Raw genomic sequence first — 13,275 nt, 5'->3', positions numbered from 1 at the left:
GTTTTCTTTTATGTGTGTGAGGGTTTTAACCTGACTGTACTACTTAAGTACACCACAAGAATGCCTTGTGTCCTAAGGTGTTTGAAGAGTGTATTGGATCCCCTGGAACTAAAGTTACAGATGGCTGTGCTCTACCATGAATGTTAGGAACTAAATAAATCTGGGTCCTCTACCTGTGTGAGAAGTGCTTTTAATTATAGAGCCATCTCTTTCACCTAAACAATATGTCTTTTATGTATTGCATGGACCTTCCTAAGGATCTGAATCTGCCCCATAATACCACAACCCCAAAATTATATCTCGACAACTCACTTTTGTGTCTTGAGCACTGGGTGACATATATATATATATATATATATATATGTGATATATATATATATATATGTGATATATATATATATATATATGTGATATATATATATGTGATATATATATATATATATAAGTTCATATATATATGTGATATGAACTTTGTGTGTGCTCACATGTGTGTAAGTGTGGTTTGAAATAGACTTTTGTTTTTCTGTTAAACTATGCTAAAAAATAGTATTTGTCCTGTAAAGGGGTAACTTGCAGAGTGTTTGGGAAAGCCCTCAGAGCATTCAGCAGGCACATAATAAATGCTAGCTTTCACCATCTTGGCTGCCATCATCCTCATCAGCTTATGGGTAAGCACAGCTCCTAATGAGCACAGGACAACAGACAGTGAAATCTAGCTTCCCACATCATCTGAGTATCAGCAAGAGGGTCACAGCTTGGGGAAGAACGGCAAAGGATGTATGGAAAACATACCTGCATAGAAATGCTATGCTATAGGGAAACATGTTCATGTAGCACACCGATCTTTCATCAAACACAAAAGAAGTTACAACAACAAAGAGAAACAAATTCAGAAACAAAGAAAACCAAAAAACTTCCATACATCTAAGTTTCAACTTGTCAAGCAAAAGCAGACAGCTCCTTGTGACATGCTCAGTTCACACAAGATGCTCATTAGCACAGCACGGAGCCTACCTCCTCCACCAGGCTTGCTGGGTCCTCCTGGTGATAGTGGGCCATTGCCAAAGCTGGTAAGGCTCTCTCTTCTTCCTGAAGGTCTGATGTTTCCATAGTAACGGTTGACCAAAATTTGTCGGAGTGCCTCACCCTAATTTAAACAGGATAATGAAATCAGATTTCGAATTTAAAGCATAATTGAGTGATTAATATTTAAATTGAAGAAAAAAACCTACACACATACACAGGATATTCAGGTATATTCAACAGAGTTTCACTCAGTGGAAAAAAAAAGATTAATAAAAAGCATTTAAGAAACTTTGAAGTCAACTTCCAATATTTTCTCAGGGAACAGAACATGATTTATTGATTGATTGATTGATTGATTGAAGAATTAGTATCAATCTACACTATTAAATTCTGAAGTACCCCCTCACACAATGGTAAAGACAGAACAATAATTCTGAAGGGCAACTAGCAGCCACAAAAAACAAATGAAAAGCCCTTTGGGTTAAGCTGATAAAATTTGGGCAAACTGCAAATTTTACAGGTCAGCTTCCACATAGCAGTATATTAAAAAAAAATGCTACCCAGGCACCAGGTTTATTCCTGAGGGTGTGAAGAAGGGGAACTGTATGTGAGGCAGTGTGCAACAGAAGGGTGGCTTTAACCTCACTCTGTAGTCAAAGATTATCTTGAATTCTGGGTCCTTCTGTCTACTTCACAAGTGCTGGGGTTAAAGATGTGTGACACGATGCCTGGCCCAAGAAGTAATAAGATCTCACAGTAAGAGTGTAAGCTGATATGACAGTTGACAGCAAGCCTTTCTTACAAAGGCTGATGGGGCCACATGGTGAGGACAGAGAAGGATGATATGGGAAATAGGCAGTGGTTCCAAACCTGTGGGTCATGACCCCTTTGGGGGTCAAATGACCCTTTCACAGGGGTCACCTAAGACCATTGGAAAGCACAGATGCTTATGATTCATAATTGTGGCAGTAGCGACATTATGGTTATGAAGCAATGAAAATAATTTGATGGTTGGGGGGTCACCACAGCATGAGGGACATTTTTAAGGGGCTGAATTAGGAACGTTGAGAAAGCTGGATAAGTGCGAGATACACAGATCAAAAGTAAGCAATATGCACGAACCGCCACCATGATTTGCTTAAAAATAGCACAAGAGAAAGAGAAATAAGGAAGAGACAGAAGAGGTAAGAATGAGCAGGAGCTGATAGCTGCAGTTGAGTTATAGATAGTTCCCCAAACTCTTCCTATTCCTTTAATACATATTTCAAGGTTCTCCTAATGAAAAGCTTAAAAAATATAATCATTAACAAAACAGTATGGACATAATGGCCCTTTCTTAGAACTCTGACAGAAGCAATCTGATTTCTTCTGCCACAGGAGGATGCATGCAGCATTGGGGGGTGAGCTTGCTCTATCTAACACCTTTCCCACCCCAATCCTAAGGGAGTCCTGGGCCAGCGACTGCACATTTCCCAGGGACTGTTTCCTAGGGGCAAAGTAGTATGGCCTGGAGTTCCTCCAGGGTAGCGAGAGAGAGGCGTGGGGAGTCTGGCAGAGGGAGGTGCTGAGAACTAGCAGGTCTCTAAAATAGTCAAGCGCTCCGAGGAGACCTGGGACTGAAGCATGAGTCAGTAGAATTTAAAGTGATTTGTTAAGAAGTGCTGAGAATAGGTCTGGGACTGGGGGAAGGGTTGTGAAACAAGCTGGAGGGGGGGGGGCAGATTGGGGGGGGTTGTCCTGAGAGAAGCAGGCAGTCAAGGAAGAAAGGGAAAAGGCAGAAGCCTGGATCCTGCCAACTGGAAAAGTCTATCAATCACTAGGGCTATGCTGCCACATTTATCTCCTTTGTTAATTTATGCCAGAACCCACAGGGACAAACATGGATGAAGCAAACCAGGAGAGGGGAAGGTGCTAGAAGCCTGGTGCTGATTTTTACATGAATGTGCAGGAAATGGGGGGGGACCCTAAAACCTCAATTTTCCCTTCTCTATCCCCCTTCCCCCAAATGGGAGAGCATTTTCTCCTGTCTGCTTATGAGACTCATTTCCCACCTGGACCACCAGAAAGTCCATAATGCCAAGACGGTTTCCAGCAAGGAAGTCACTTGCAGTGTTTAAAGTACCTTCAAAATGAAATGCCCTGCTAGGGAGAAACAGTTCCGGCACCGAGCTGTTTCACGGCTCAGAAAACCCCATCTTGATAGAAAGATGCAGCCTTGACTATCCCAGGGGCTTGGGCAAGCCAATCAGCATTCCCCAAAGCTGTCACTGGGAAACCAGGGACTTAAAAGCTGACTCTGGGAGAAAATAAATTCGAAAGAAATATCCAAGAAGAAAGAAATGGGGAAGACAGGTTACCTCTGAGCTGAATGAAAGATTAAATATAACCCCTGTTTAAAAGGAGCCTGACATAAAGTATGCTACCAGTTTGATGAGAAGAGTCTGGGGAAAGGCTGAACCTATGCAAAGGCTCAGAAGCCTCTGACTAGATCCCCTCGCAGCTGTGAAGAGACCTCCGATCTGCCACCGAGCTCTCAGCCCATCTATGTTGCCATCAAGAGAAGAGTCAGGAAGACAGCTGAGCTGGGCGGTCAAATCAGAAGAAGAGCGATGGGAGGCAGTCAGCAAATGTGCACGCCTGACCTTTACACAGCAGTTCCACTTTGGACCAGAGGCCTCAGGCTTTCGCCTCCCAGGCTTGTTTTCTTTCCAACTCTTGATTTTGGGGTTGGGAGCAGCAGCACTGGGGTCTGTTTGCCATCACTCAGGCAGGAGGTGAAGAAGAAGGGAACATGTGGGCTCTGCACAGGAAGTCTGTGTTTATGCAGCCCGGATGCCCAAGTGATACAGAGGGACTGCACATTTGCATCCTGCCTCTCCTCGACAGAAAAACCCTAGCAGTTACCATAGCAACAGATGCATCAAATGGTACATTTTCCCCCATAATATCATGAAATGTGCTCATTATTGGGGGAGGCTGTAGAACACATTCCACCCACAAACTTTCCCCATTCTTATTATACGATTTGTGGTATATATTAATCTCATATCAGTGAGAGTGTGTGTGTATTTGTGTGTGTGTTTGTGTGCATACACACGCACACATAGAGAAATGTAAATATATAGAAAGAACAGAGGGGGTAGGAATTGTTTTGGCTTATTCTTAAATAATGTATTAAAGTTGCTTTGTTCTTCTGTACAGAAAGAAGACAGGATTCTGGATAAAAGAGGACAGGAGAGGATTGTGAATTATCATTATCAAAAGTTATATAAATCTCTAGTGTTTTTCTGAGCCACTGTCTTAATTTAGGCAACGTTAAAATCTTTAGAGAAAAGCCTTCCTAATCATCTTGGTTGGAATTACTCAACATCGAGCGCTAAGCTGTTTGCCATGTACCAGGCTACAGCAACCGACTGCAAAGGAGAAGACAGAGATCCCCCGGTACTGTCACTGCAGCTTTGGCACTGAGCTGTAGGAGTATAGATTTTTTTTTCTCCCTCCTCGCTTCCCCCATGGCATCTAGAGCATGAAGACAAATACCAGACATTTGTCCTCAGGTAAGAAATTCTACACATAGTAAGTATTACCTAGGATTGAGGAAAACAAAACTTCAGAGGAAGTTTCATTTGTAGTAAGTGTCGAGTTAGATAATGACAATGGGCACACATCAGCCCAGAGCTCCTGTCCTGCTGAGCTGCTAATGAGCTGAGTGGGAATATAGCTATGTGTTGAGCAAGGTATCCAAGAGTCAATGCATTGCTTCCAAAAGAGATGGAGGTGGCCTTTTGGGTTCCTCAGTTCCAACCACTAAAAGAGCTTGTGCTTTAGGCAAGATCACCTCTTAGACCTTGAGCCTCTCACGTCTTAGTACTTACAACAGCACCTGAATTAAAACAAACAAACAAAAAGAAAAGAAAAAAAAAAAAACTCTCCCTTTTCTTAACCTTGCTGTCTACAAAATCACTCAAGCACTTCAAACTGCTAGGTTAAAAACAATGTGAAACTCTCAAACGCTTCGGCCACTGGGCTTAGAGCTTTTATATTTATATTAGTGCATGGCTCAGTGTTACTGTACTAAGGAATCGAGACTAGTGTCATTCCCACTGTAGAGTGGGAGAAACCAGGGCAAAGAGACGTGACATAACATACAAATTAGACAGCTAATACCTAGCCAAGGAGAACTACATCTGACTCTAATACCAATGATTTGTTGTTGTTGTTGTTGTTGTTGTTGTTGTTTGATGCTGAGTCCCTTGAGAAGCTTAGGGCATGAAGGATGGCTGGGTAGCTTTGCTGGGTATCTACTTCTAAGATATAGAATAATTCTTCACTAGTTGGTAAAATCCTGGAAAGGATGTGAATGTAATATGCCCCTAGTCAGTGAGCCGCGGGGGTTACAGTCTGTTAGAGGGGTATCATGTTCCAAATTTGGCCTAAATGCAAACTTCCTGTCAACTATTCCTTAGCTGCAGAAATCACAAAACTTACTTCTCTATCAAGGCAGGAAAACAGAACAAAATCTGAAAGGCAGAGGGACAGCGGAGGGGTTGGATGTGAACAGGGCATAGATACCTCAGCCATTTATCTCAGAAATAAACTCTTCATGGCACAAATGACCAGAACCCCATAGCAGCCTTTACAAAGTAATATGCTAAACTTCTGAGGTTCAACTTTCCTAACTTGTGGCATGGGAGTAAAAGCCTTGCCATTGGGATAGCATATACTTTGTTCAAAAATGACACAGAGGAATATATATATATATATATATATATATATATATATATATATATATATATATATATATGTCTTACACAATACTGAATAAGTTCTCTATATATATATATATATATATATATATGTCTTACACAATACTGAATAAGTTCTCATAAAACCGAGATGCCCAGCTTCTCTAGAAATGGATAATGTGGAAAACCAATGCTGGTCAGCAAGTTCATGCATATGTGTGTATATGTATGTATATATATTCTAGAAAATTCTTTGACAATACATAGCCAGCATTGTAAGAAAGTATCAATCCCTTGTCCTAGGCATATTCCTCTTCTAAGAATCTATGCAAACATACATTTATTTTGTTCCTTTTCAAAGAAGGAAAAATGACAAACCCTTCCCTAATTTGGGGGAGCTTTATGTGCCTGCTAGTGTTCAAAGACTTAGCTTTCCTTGCCCACCAAAGGCTGAGATGTAACATTAAATAACAATAGCCAACTATGAAGGCTGTGCACCTACGAACAATCCAATGATGAGAATTTGCATGTGTTTGTTGGGACACACACTTGCACAGGTAAAAAAAACTGGCTGAAGGGAAAAGGAGGAAGTTAGCGCACTCACAGTTAGCTGGGTGGTGTAATTCCGCTCTGTTGACACTATGCCTTTGTGTTTACTGTGAGCGAGCTGGAAGGATCACTAGTCACTACAGAAGCACAAAGCTCTCCCATCACCTGTTTAGAAAACCATCTCAGGGAAGGAGGGTGTGGGGTGCTCACTTGGTTATTGTTTGCAGCTTGGTTGTGCAGAGTTCTGTTCAGGTAGATAACAGAACTGCTAGTTAGCTTCACCTCTATACAGCGGACGATCGGTCCTAAGCCGATTCATGTTTGGACAATAGCAACACCGACAGAAGCTGTCTTTAAATCGTAGTTGTGTGGCTGAGGGGGGGGAGATCCAGTCATCAGCTCCCAACCCGAGAGACTCAAGGCTACATACCCTTTTATGGTCTTCCAGTTGCCTCAGGGGTGGACTTGGTTCAAGCTCCTGCTAAGCATGCAGAAATTCCATTTTAAGTATGGCACTAAGGAAACACTACCATCTTCAGCATCAGTCACAAACAAAATACATTGTGAGCTCATATACAGTCAAGGTTACATAAAAGAATTCTCTTGTTTTGTGGTTTCTCTCCCAAGGTATGAATACTTTAGATTCTACTTAACCGTCATCCCGATCCTACCTCCCACAACACTGTTTCAAGTGAGCTTTTGGGCCAATTGTTTTTTCAAAGATAACGAATGGTAATTCTATAGGATATGCTGTTATATTAACCCAAAAGGGGCTGTAAAGCAAGACTCAACCGGGCAGCTCCTTATGATTTCATACATGCAGTACTGAACAGCACATGCGTAAGGACATTGAAACATACAGCATGGATCAGACACGTACAGGAGACCACAGCTCTCCCTAAGCCACCAGTAGATGGGGATTCTAATCAAAACTGCTAGTGGTGAGCTCTGATTAGAATATGACAGGCTGACCCCGGGAAAACATCCCCGTTGCACCCCAGGGGCTCTATCGTTTGTGTTTGATTTTTCTCACTTCCGATCAACTTCTCTCCAACAAAGTACCTTTCATTTCAGCCTGAACTCCTGCAATCTACCACAGTTTCTGACAGCAAGCTTTCACACCTGGAAACACGCCTGCCCTAACAGTTTCTCTGATCTTACTCACTTGAATCGATTCTGGTCCTTCATTTAGCCAGCGTAGCCGGTGACTGTGAAGGATGGAGCAGAAAACACTGCCTTGTGCAACTTTCTTGGTGGTTTCTATGAAAACTAGAGATTCTTGTCTAGATTTTCAAAAGTGTGTGATCTTTGCACAGGATCTGAAGTCAGTTCCGTACAACAGCAGAAATGATCTTAACACTCCAGATTTTCTCAGGTCCAGACTGAAAAGGGTTAAGAGTGAAGCCCTCCAATGGTGCATCCTCTCACTGGAGTTTACCTAGTCTGGCTCCACTGTCAGAGGACTTTCTACCCCCAAAGCAGCAGCAGATCAGTCCCCAGCCTGCTACAGTCTTCCCTCCCCTGCCCAACGCCCGAACGGACGGCTCGTCAAGACAATGCGCACACTGGACTGGGACAACTCAGAAGCACCCAGATTTGCTATATTTGCAAATGCAGGTGGGCAACACACCTCTGTGGAGTTCTCAGCTTCCGGTGCCTGTGGCAGCTAGTTGGGAGTAAAACGAAGCATGTTAGTCATGGCATTTGCATTTTATAGACCACAGAGAAGTCTGCAGACCAACACTGAAGGACAAAAACACAGAGAGGAAGGTCACAGACAGGCGATTTCACTGAATCACCCGTTACATGGGACTGGGCTGTTGACAGGACCAATCACTTGATGTTTAAAGTAAATGGAATGTGGTGGGAAAGATGACTGATCAAAGATACAGGTTTAAAGTTAGAAAACAGAATAATATCACTGTGATGATTATAATTTTTTACCATCAAAATGACTAGACTGCAGATCGCCCAGGAGATATACTTCTGGGTGTCTGGGAAGGCACTTTCAGGTTTACCTGAGAAGACCTGCCCTAGTTCTGAGTGGAACCATCTCATACTGAGTAAATAGGGAGAGGAAGAATCAGCTAAACACCAGCACTCATCGCTGCTGCTTCTGATTCGTGGTACAATGAGACCTGGAGAGCATCTACCGTAGCTAGAACCAGTATCTTCTGAGCAACGGTGGGTGTCAACTGTGCGCCCAGATGACCCTTGTCCACCTTAAGCTGCTTTAGCCAGGTAGTGCGTTACAGCGGTACGGAAACTGAAGGGCTAACTCAGCACCAAGGAGAGCTGCTGGTTATGGGGGTCTTGCTGGGCAATGAGAAGGGTCGTTGTACTGTGACAGGAACAGAACTTTCGAGAGGCACAGCGATGGTCCAAAGGGACAGAGAGCATCACTGCTCAGGCTTGGCAAGGCTCCTCACTGCCACTCCCCTGGGACCAAAACTGCCTACGGATTTACGTTCTCTCCTGTCCCTGCCACTCCATGTCCCATCCTGCAGTGGATGGCTTTGCTTGAGGCTTCCTGAATGTCATATCCTCTTTTACAACCTCTGAGACAAGAGGATTTTCTGCATTTTGAGCATGATAGCTTTAACCTTATGGTTCCCCTAGGGGTGTCACAGGTACATTTCCTGGGGCCATTCCTGCCATACCATGTAAACACCCCAAACTATTTCAAAATCTCTTCCCTATGGAGGAAGATAGACGCAAAAGATACACATGAACTAACTCTAACTCTGTCTCTATCTCTCTCTGTGTGTATATAAATGGATAGTTCAAAAAGGGTGTGGCTAGAAAAGTCTCCTGCTCCATATGAAGATAGTGCCACGAGCCTGGCCAAAGGACACGTGCGTGAACCAGGGAACCAATGTCAGACATACCTATCAGATCCTATGTGGGATGCCCTGGACCCAAGTCACGCTCCGGCAGCATGGCTGAGTGGTGCAAGGTACAGGCTGGAGCCAAGGAATGAAGCCAGGGCTCATGCTGTAACCATACGACCTTGGCCCCTGCTTGCTCTCTGACACTGTGCACTGTGCACCTCTCCTTAAGCCAGAAGGTGGCTGTGCAGTGACAAGCCAGCCCTGAAGACTGACCCTGTGAGACCTGGGGTGGGTGCTGAGCTCCAGGGCCTCGCAAGGCAACCACGTTAGTAATCAGATCACCACAGCGGCCAAAATTCCCGTAATAAAGCTGTTGTCGTGCAATTTAAAAAATTGTCTTTCTTTTACATCCCAGCAGGTAAAATGCAAGAGCAATGGGAGCAAACTGTTTTACGGAGAGTAGATAGGAACTTTCAGGGGGCTGCTTAGTCGGGCCCAGATAGAGCACCTGTCACGTGGAATCCAATGCCACCTCATCCGGGGAGACAAAGTCAGTGCAAAGCACAGCAAGGAAAAAAAAAATCAGAGCTGAGGTGTGTGGACTGTCAAAACGGTCAACATAACAACATGATCCTCTTACTGTCTGTCTGCCTCCTGCTTTAGGCTAAAAACAAAAACAAAAGAGAAGAAAACACCCCCCTACCCCCCATCATGTGAACAGTGTTGCTTTCTGTCCTCGGTACAAAATGGGCCCATCAGAGCTGAGTGAGAGCACCTGCCCACACGTGCTCACATGTGCTAGAGCGGCCAGAGACAGAGATGAACGTCATGCCTTCTACCATGTGTGTTGGCCAGGCTCCACGGGCATGTCCGTCAGGTGCATTCTATAGGATAACAACAGAAGGATTACAGGCAGGGATTTCCTGCAGGAACCCAAGCAGCTATCGTCAGTCCCTTGCCAACACCAAAGCTAAGGGAAAGGAAGAAGACAGAGCCGGAACTGGTGTGTCGTGCTCTGTTCATTTGTTTAATTCTCCACTCTGCCTCAGCTCTCTTTGCCCAGAGAAGCACGTTCGATTCTGCAGACGCCATCAGATGTGCAGTCTTTATTTCTTAATGTGAGATCCCATGTTTTCCATGTTTCTCCCACCGAACTTCACCCTGTATTTCCTCCCTAGATGACTACTGTGCTTGGTTTAAAGTCTGATTGTTAAAATGAAATATAAGCCAATTAGCTTTTTTTTTTTTTTTAGTTTTTCCCTGAAAGTCCTATGAAGCCTTTTTTGGACCCTAGAGGCTGCTTTGAGGCCTCATGAATTAGTATTTAGAAGGACAAGTTTTAGCATGTTTTTACTGGTGGATTACCATGGACAAGTGAGAGCACTGGCTGGCGCCATGTGACGAGGCCCTCTGGGAAGCCTTTTTGGTCACCAGAGTACCGCTTTGGGCTTCCACCTCCTCACGTGTCCGCAGAAACTGGAGCATTATCGTGATTCCGTCCAGCTGACATATCAAATAACGAAAGGTCTACTGACAGTAAACTTTACTTTTAAGCATCTAACGGCCAAGTTCTACTTGATTTTGGACATGGCAGAGACCTGGCCAAATGAGGATATAATTAGAACACCAAGCAACATCCTACACCTTCTTCATCTCCATCAGCACTTCCTTCCCCAGTGAAGGAAGTCACGGTTTCTTAGGGGATAAGCTGCTTTTAAGGAAGTAAGCTGCAATTCTGATAAGCATAAAAGCAAAGTATGCATGTCCCAAGAATAGCTATGTAAATAGAAGATATGATGCCAATATAAGTGAAGAGTAGGCTTTGATAAATAAATTTAGTTCCTCAGAAGTAGTAGTTGTTTGTTGTTATTATTATTATTATTATTTACTTTACTTGAATGGTGATGTTCCAGTGAACATTTTAAGTAATAACATTTTAAGATCTATATATTCTAGGTCTTATTTCTCCCTCATCATACATGCTGCTGACATCTCTAATCACAGCTGGTCGGTGGATGATGAACACGTCTAGTTATGAATCTGAAAACTGAGTACTGCCCCAGACTGCTTCATCATATTGCCCCTTTGATTAAAAGTTTCCCCAGAACTCTCAAAGATGTTCAGCAAAACATAATTTCGTAGAAACAAAGATCCAAATGAGTAACAAACATTTAAGAATAACTTAAACAGTAACTCAAGTTTCTGAGCCCTCAATGTCCTTGTTGGATGAGGCCAATAATCAAGGTATTATAACTGTGATGTCAACCAAGTAACGTGATATGTGCATAGAAGATGCCTGTGGGCTTGCTTCATATAAACAAGGCACCCTATTTCTTATGGAGGGATGCACATCTGTTATCACTCTTTGAACTTCTTAAAGAAAAGATACCTATATATGTCCTAGGTTACTCCTGGTGCTTTCGAGTCAGCAACCCTCCCGACCCCGTCTCTCTCTCTCTATCCAGCCCTTTTATATGAGTCTATTATAGGACCAGCACACAGTATGGCTGTGAATAGGCTTTGCTTTCTTCTGCCCTTAACCGGAATCCCTCTCTGGCCTCTGAGCATCCACCATTTTCTCTTCAATATAATGTCCACTTATGGACCATCTTGGCAGTAGTTGGACACAAGTCAAGACATGTATGATAGGCTCATATATCAGTACATCAAAAATAATTTATCATTTCTGGTTCCCTAAATCAGCACTCCGTTGCTTCTCAATCTACTTATAACCCTGGGAAAAGGAAACAAAACAAGAGTGAATGGGCTAGCAAGTCAGGGTCCATCTTTTATCAGACTTTGAAACCTCTTCATTGAGAGAAAAGAAATCTTTAAAAAAAAAAACCCAAACCAAAGATGGAAGGTTTTTTTTTTTTCTGAATTTAAATGGACAATTTTAAATATTCACATCTACAAATACAATTCTCATTTTAACTGCATTTGCTTTTAGAAATAAGGATAAGTTAAAAATTAAATGGCTCCACCCATGAACTTTGATGCATATCTTACAGAGAGGATTCATCAGAACTCAGTAGTGTGGTCCGTTAGTTAAAAAATGCAAACTGGCATGACGCAACTACACAACTTCAGTCATTCTGGAATAATCTCAGAAACAATAACAAAGAGAGTCCAAAGATTTGAAAAGGCCCTCAGCAGACTCCGCAGTGGCTTCTGTGTGCTGACAGCAGAGCTTGCTCTGTGGTTGCCAGTGTCTAACAGTAAACAGTCCTGCTGCACTTATTGGCAATTACTGCTGAAGGTCGCACATCAGCAGTGAGCTTAAATTCCAGGAAAAAAAGAAAGGGCTTATGTAACGGCTGCCTGAGGGTTGGCAGGTTCCCAACTCAGCAGTTTGCAGCAATGTAAGAAAGTAGGACGCCTCCACCGGGTCGGACGTCATGAGCGCGCCCCCTGAAGGTGAAAACTAGCAATTCCTAAGCGGCTGTCTGCACCCCTACCCCCACTCCCACCCTTCACATCCTGAATATTACAGACATTTTTGTCTGTGGCATCACTAGCTTGTAGGGGAGAGAAGTTTAGGTCACAATAAATAAAATCAGGCTACAGCTACTCTGGGTGACAAGGATATCTGTTGTGTTGTTTTGTTTTTTTTTTTCAATACAGGAAAGCAAAGTTGCAGTTGCCTGCTGTCACCAGGGTGACAGTAATTCAGTGAGGATGTCATATTAAGTGAAGAGGAATGGGCATGTCTGTTGAACTACAGCACACACTTTTAAAACACACAACTTAGTATCAAGGACAAAAATGAGGAAACCTAGATGGCCCACCCCATCATCCACTACTGCTGCCTAAACCCCAAGTATGTTCTTAAAAGGCATGGCACTTCCTAGTTTAGAAAAGTAGGTCCTGCCTTGAGGTTCCCCACTGCATTCTTGCCTGACCTCTGAAGTGACTACTTGCCCTTCTGACATATCGAGAAAGCCCCAGATAACATTTCCCCACAATTCCATGTATTTCTATCATGCTGCATGACAGGCTGGGGTAACTTTTCCATTAATTTGTATGGTCTCTAGCAGAGTCTCCAGCACGGCAGATACTATGTTTTTGGAGGCACATTGTATCAAACCCTTAACATAGTACCTGGAACCTAACAGATGCTTCCA

General features: G+C 43.2%; 1 protein-coding gene across 19 annotated transcripts in view; it reads right to left on the bottom strand.

Moving 5' to 3' along the window:
- Itpr1 (inositol 1,4,5-trisphosphate receptor 1) overlaps nucleotides 1-13,275 on the bottom strand; it is a 338,034-nt gene that overhangs the window by 111,670 nt on the left and 213,089 nt on the right. For 7 of the 19 annotated variants that reach the window (XM_006505623.1, XM_006505624.1, XM_006505626.1 and 4 more), the window contains 3 exons: nucleotides 7,951-7,986; nucleotides 6,751-6,801; nucleotides 1,015-1,147 (listed from right to left, as the gene is read on the bottom strand). In XM_006505623.1, the coding sequence (XP_006505686.1) occupies nucleotides 1,015-1,147; nucleotides 6,751-6,801; nucleotides 7,951-7,986 (220 nt within the window). The remainder of the gene's footprint in view (nucleotides 1-1,014; nucleotides 1,148-6,750; nucleotides 6,802-7,950; nucleotides 7,987-13,275) is intronic. The other 12 variants (XM_017321407.1, XM_006505625.1, XM_017321408.1 and 9 more) reach the window with 5 other exon arrangements.

The sequence above is a fragment of the Mus musculus genome, chromosome 6, assembly GCF_000001635.26.
Source record: "Mus musculus strain C57BL/6J chromosome 6, GRCm38.p6 C57BL/6J".
In the NCBI taxonomy this organism is placed as follows: domain Eukaryota; kingdom Metazoa; phylum Chordata; class Mammalia; order Rodentia; family Muridae; genus Mus; species Mus musculus.
The sequence above is the reverse complement of the archived record's forward strand: the minus strand, read 5'-3'. Positions and strand labels throughout refer to the sequence as shown.